At 52.7% G+C, this 5,496-nt stretch overlaps 1 protein-coding gene across 3 annotated transcripts in view; it reads left to right on the forward strand.

The window, feature by feature from the left end:
- Window positions 1-4,626, forward strand: part of BBS1 (Bardet-Biedl syndrome 1) — a 19,507-nt gene extending 14,881 nt beyond the window's left edge. For all 3 annotated transcript variants that reach the window (XM_039244930.1, XM_039244928.1, XM_039244929.1), the window contains exons 15-17: window positions 942-1,076; window positions 1,713-1,799; window positions 2,021-4,626. In XM_039244930.1, coding sequence (XP_039100861.1) covers window positions 942-1,076; window positions 1,713-1,799; window positions 2,021-2,107 — 309 coding nt within the window. In that variant the 3' untranslated portion in view covers window positions 2,108-4,626. The remainder of the gene's footprint in view (window positions 1-941; window positions 1,077-1,712; window positions 1,800-2,020) is intronic.
- Window positions 4,627-5,496: the final 870 nt, after the last annotated feature.

The following is a 5,496-nucleotide window of genomic DNA, read 5'->3' on the forward strand; positions in this document are numbered from 1 at the left end:
CCCCGGGGGGGGGGGGGGGAGGCAGAGGGGCAGAGGGCAGGGGTGGGTAGGAACTCCTCAGCTCTAGAGCCAATTCTGAGCCCACTAGGCCTTGTGACCCCCTCTCACCTCCCACAGGCCCAAGTCTCTGCCTTCCTTTAGGAGGGTGCTCTCTCTCCGTCTCTCTGCTGTGCTGCCTCTTCCCCTCAGCTGGCCGTGGAGGGGCCGCTCTCCAGCTCCTTCGGCCCACGCTGTGCCTCAGACAAGCCCCCAGATTTGGGGCAGGGCACGCAAGTAGTCACCCTGGGACGTCCCTTCCCAGCACTGGAGGGACTCTGACCGCTACGGTACAATGAAGAAAGCTCTTCGGTTCAGTACCTGCGGGCAGCCTGGGGGCTAGGGCTGTCTGCTACAGGGAAGGGAAGTCCTGACACTTGCACGGGATGAGGAGCCCCTGCACTCAGACACAGGTGACCTCAAGGTCATCTGGGCTAAATGGGTCCCAGAGGTGTGCTGTCTGACTCAAATGGGTTTCCAGTTTCTCTTTCCCTGAAGGAAGCAGATAGATAGGGGAGAGACTACAGAGCAATTGAGGGTGAGAGGGAGGAAGACGAAATCATTGTGGCTGCCACAGGATGGGGGGGGGGTAGTCAGACCCTGGGAAGAGCGGCAGGGACAGCCGTGAGGCCATAGGCGGGAGCCGGGGCTTTCATCCCCAGGCCAGCTCTGCCTCTGGCCAGCTTCTGAGGGGCCTATGTCAAGTCCCTGCCCCCCTTGGCTTTTGCTGATCCCAGTACAAACTAGAACCAGCCTCCGGGCTTCTGAGGGGCCTGCTGAGGGGCAGGACAATGCATTAGGGCAGTTGATGATAGCGCAGAAGGCCAGGGCCAGGGCACGTTGGAGTCAGTGCCCAAGGCTACTGTTCCTAAGGGCTTTCTCCACCCACCCCACCTTCTCCACAGGTTCAGGGCCTGGGCCCCACCTTTAAGCTCACGCTTCACCTGCAGAACACCTCGGCAGCCCGACCCATCCTGGGGCTGCTGATCTGCTTCCTGTACAACGAGGTGCTCTACGCCCTGCCCCGGGCCTTCTTCAAGGTACTGGGCCGCCTCACTGAGACACAGAGCGAGAAAGGCCAGGCTAGGGCCTGCTTAGGTGCCCACAGAGCCCTAAAGGGTTGGTGGTGAGGGAGCTGGCAGGTGGCCACAGACCAGGCTGGGGTGTGGCCGGGTCCTCTGGGGAGGCGCCCACGACCTGCCTCAGCTGCTTTTCTCGCAGCCCGAGAGAGGTCTCCGCGAGCCACACAGAAGGTTCTGGGAGAACAGCCAGAGCCCAGCCTCTCTCAGAAGCCTGTTGGTGCTGGGATCCCAGAGTCCGTCCTGCCTCACAGCCATGCTTGTGGTGGGATTGGAAGCCTCTTTCTGCCCCAAGGAGAATTTTCCACAGAGTGAAGGGCTTGATCTCTCCCTAGGTCCAGATTTGATCCTAAGTTGGGAGGACCAGAAACTGAGAAGGACTCTGGGTTTGGTCTGAGTTTAATCCCAGACGGACATGCCGTCCTGGAGGGCCCACTGTCCTCACTGGACCCACGTGCCCCGTGAAAGGGCCCCGCCCGCCCCACCCGGAGTCCGCTGGATTCAGCTGCTCTTTTGGGTGTGAGAGTGCTTTGGAATCTGCCAGCCACTGTCCAGGCATGAGAGCTGATCTCCTTACCTATTTGTCCCCAAACCCAGGTCCCCTTGCTGGTGCCAGGGCTCAGCTACCCGCTGGAGACCTTTGTGGAGAGTCTCAGTGACAAGGGCATCTCAGACATTATCAAGGTAGGTCGCCTGTTGGTACCATGTAGGGGAGACAGAGTGAGGTGACCAAGGCCCTCACATGGCCGCCGGGTCAGGGTGGGTGTCTGCAGCCTCCCCATCCGCTTTGACAGAGCCCTGGTGGCCTGTCATTGGGGCCGGTGCAGACCAGGCTGGGCTTGGCCTTTGCAGGGAGCAGGGAGTAAAGGCGGGATTCCCTACTGCCATGGGCCCTTCCTCCGTAGGTGCTGGTGCTCCGTGAAGGCCAGAGCGCACCCCTCCTGAGTGCCCACATCAACATGCCCGTGAGCGAGGGGCTGGCAGCCGCCTGACCCCTGGGCTGGTGGTAAAGCCCCTGCAGAATCAGGACCAGGAAGATTCAGCCGCTTCCACTGAGCTAGGCAGAGTTAAAGGCCCCAGGCCTGTTCCCCGAGCAGCAGTGTGTTGGGGCCACAGTTTCCTTCTCCTCTCCTAAGTGTCCCCTTTCCCACCACCCTGACTGCTGGGTGACTTATAGCAGCAGGCCAGTAAGTACCCAGGAGGTTCAGCTCCTTCTCCCTCAGGAAGATGCAGGCATTTGCCCACTGGACCTCTGCTGCCCCTCCAGCCTCCCCACTTTTGTCCAGAAATCACACCCAGGGCCAAAGGAAGATCTCTGAAGTGGTCAAGGTGGGAGGAGGGGCACAGGCCCAGCCTTCTCCGTTGCTGCTTTCCTTAGGTGCATCACTCCCGTGTTGCTGCAGGCCCAGGCCGGAACTGCCGCGGCCTGGCCTGGGATAATCAGAGGCTTTTCTTGGGTGAGACTGAGCCCCCTCTTGCTCCCTGGGGTTCCAGAAGCTTCACTGATGCTGCTCAGATTACAGGCAAAACACGTGCTCTGATTTCCCCTGTGGGCTGAACAAGGGGGCCTAGGGAATAGTTGCCTCCCCACAGGGGCCTTTCCTAAAATCTTGGGCTCAGCCAGCATCTCAGGCCTGCGATGCTCCATGAAGATCGCCAAGGGAGGAAGTGGTGCCAGGAAAGCATAGGGCGCCCACGCAGGGAGCTAGTGGCGCCAGCCCCCACCGGGCTTCCGAACACAACTGCCACTCCTGACTTGGATGCTCAGGTCCAGAAAGAGTCCCGGGAGAGGAAGGCTCAGTTAGAGCACAGGTGGGGCTGGGGTGCGCAGGAGAGGCGTTTCTGGGCCCTGTGGAGGTGGCACAGTAGGCAGAAGCCCAGAACTGCTCTTCTGTGCCCTGGAGCCCAGCTCAGTCCCATAAGTGGAAGCTTACTGGGCAGTGGCGTTAGCTGGAAAGGCATGGAGCAGAGGTATTAAGTGAGGCTAAAGACTGAGAGAAGGCACGTGTTAAGACTGCACGGGCCAGAGACCCACAGTCCTGGACCTCGGTGCCTCCTGGAGCCCTGGCTGGTGTCCTGGCCCACTTCACAGCCCTGTTAGGCTGGTGCTACCAGGGCCACCTTGAACCACTTAGGAGCCAGGAACCTTGCTCCTTGAGCACCTGTCTTTTCCTCTGTATGACCAGGTGCACCTAGCAGATGATTTGGGCTTGTGGGAAGTAACCAAATCCTTCTGCGCCTTAGTTCCCCCCATGTAAAATGAGGCAGTTTGTGACCAAATTCAGCTCTAGCATCCTGTGACCTTGGCAGCCCCTCTAGAGGGGAGGTTTGACAGGAGTTACTGCAGAGCTTTTGTCCTCCATGGCCAGTCAATAACCTCTGTGTCCAGGACTCTAGTGAGGGACTGGGGTGACACAGCTCTCAGCCTGCCCCAAACCCTCCCAAGGAATGCCTTCTGGGACCAAGTGAAGAAAGAATGGAGTATGGACAAAAGAAAGAGCCCAACCCCCTCCTCTCTGCACAGTCTGGCCACTTATAGACATAGATTAATTGGGTCAGGGTGGTAATGGGCCTCTAGATCAAGCCAAGTGAGGTACAGTTGGACCAAGCTTGACGTTTAACCTGAAGAGCTTCCTAAGAGATCTTATCAGAGATGGAAAGGCATGGAAGAAGGTAGAAGACCCCTATCACTAGAGCTCTGTCACTGGGGCTAGGCTATCTCTTCACTGGGCCATATGACCATATAATCTCTTCTACCCCAATCATGTGATGACTGTGTGAGCTTGGAACACGAAGTCTAGTTTGAAGCTCTTCATGTTGATGAAAGTGGAGAAACTTCCTATGCCCAGCACCTAATGAGAGTTTGTGTGATGTAATACGATGTACCTATTATTAAAAATACATGAACTGCATTGATGCGGACAGGTATACATAAAGCAATATGAAACCAGGAACAGTGCATGGTACCCAGTGCACTCACTGGTTAGAGCTCCAGAAGACTGTGCACATTAGGGATGAGGGGAGTTGGTATATTTTTAAGAAGTATTTACCTAAAACCACTTAGTACCTACTTAGTACTATGGAATTAGTTTATAACAAGAAAATTGCTCTCCCCATTCCCCACTACTGCTCCCTTGCTTCAGTCATTTTCAGTTCTCTTAGCTATTCTTTTTTAAGTAATCTGCATCCAGTGTGGGGCTTGGACTCACAACTCCAAGATCACGAGTCACATAGTCCACCGACTGAGCCAGCCAGGTGTCCCCATTAGCTATTTATTTTAAAAATATGCTTATACTACTCTTGCTTGATTTATCATTCTAGACACGATCTATTGGCTCCCTGTTGTAAAAGGTGATGCTTTAGCTCTCTTGTGGAGTACTTTGCCCCCTTTTCTCCCTAGTTTTTAGGTAAATCAATACTTACTGTTTAGATTGCTATTTATGTTACTATGTGAAAGTTATTCCCTACAGAGCCAAAAATTGGGATATAATTAAATTACCTTTTAATTTTTCATGGAGTTAATAATTGCCTTTTTTTTCATTTGCTTAGTTTTCTGTATATAACAAGTATTCATTCTTCCCTCATCCAGTCTGACAGTTCCTCTTTTTTTCTGGATACTTCCCATCATCCCATGTCTCAGTGAGGACTGTTTGCTCTCTAAAAATACTGCAGAGTATTTCTCCTGACTAGACCCTCTGATTCCTGGGCCCTGTCTCTTCATCTTTATAGTTCTTGTACCCCTCATTTGGTGAAGTGTATCCACAGGTACTGTCTTTAAAAAGTCACTAGAGTTAAAAATTTTTAACACCCTGTCTAAAACCTTCTTTATCCCACTCATATACATGTGTGATAGCAGGTCATAAAATTTGAGGTTGAAAATAATTTTCATGCAAGAAAATCATTTTTAAGGCAGCATTCCCTTGTTCTGATTTTTGGTAATGCTGTTGAGACGTTCCATGCCATTTCTGCTCCTGGCCTTCTCATTCCAAAACGCCAGGACATGCCTTACATGTGTGTCATTATTTGCTGTGCTGTGGGATGGAGATGTATATCCTTCACTTCCACAAAATTTTGTTTCTTGACTGATTTCCTCCCATTTTCTCTCTTCTCTCTGGAATTCTCATTAAACCCAGCACCTGATAAATGGTAATTCCAGAGAGAAGAGGATTAATCATCTGTTTTTCTTCTCTCTTCTCTCGTATTGTCTTTCTGTCCCTTGTCCTGAGGAATTTTTATCTTTCAGCTCTTCTCTGGAACTGTTTTTTGAAATTCCATTATGTTAATTCTCCATTCTTTCTGTTCTGTGTTCAATCTTATAATGTCTTTGAAAAGATATTGAGGTCACCAAACCATCAGTCTACAAGTGACTCCTACAGACTTA

Source organism: Hyaena hyaena, unplaced genomic scaffold, assembly GCF_003009895.1.
Source record: "Hyaena hyaena isolate Hyena2069 unplaced genomic scaffold, ASM300989v1 scaffold_248, whole genome shotgun sequence".
Lineage (NCBI taxonomy): Eukaryota > Metazoa > Chordata > Mammalia > Carnivora > Hyaenidae > Hyaena > Hyaena hyaena.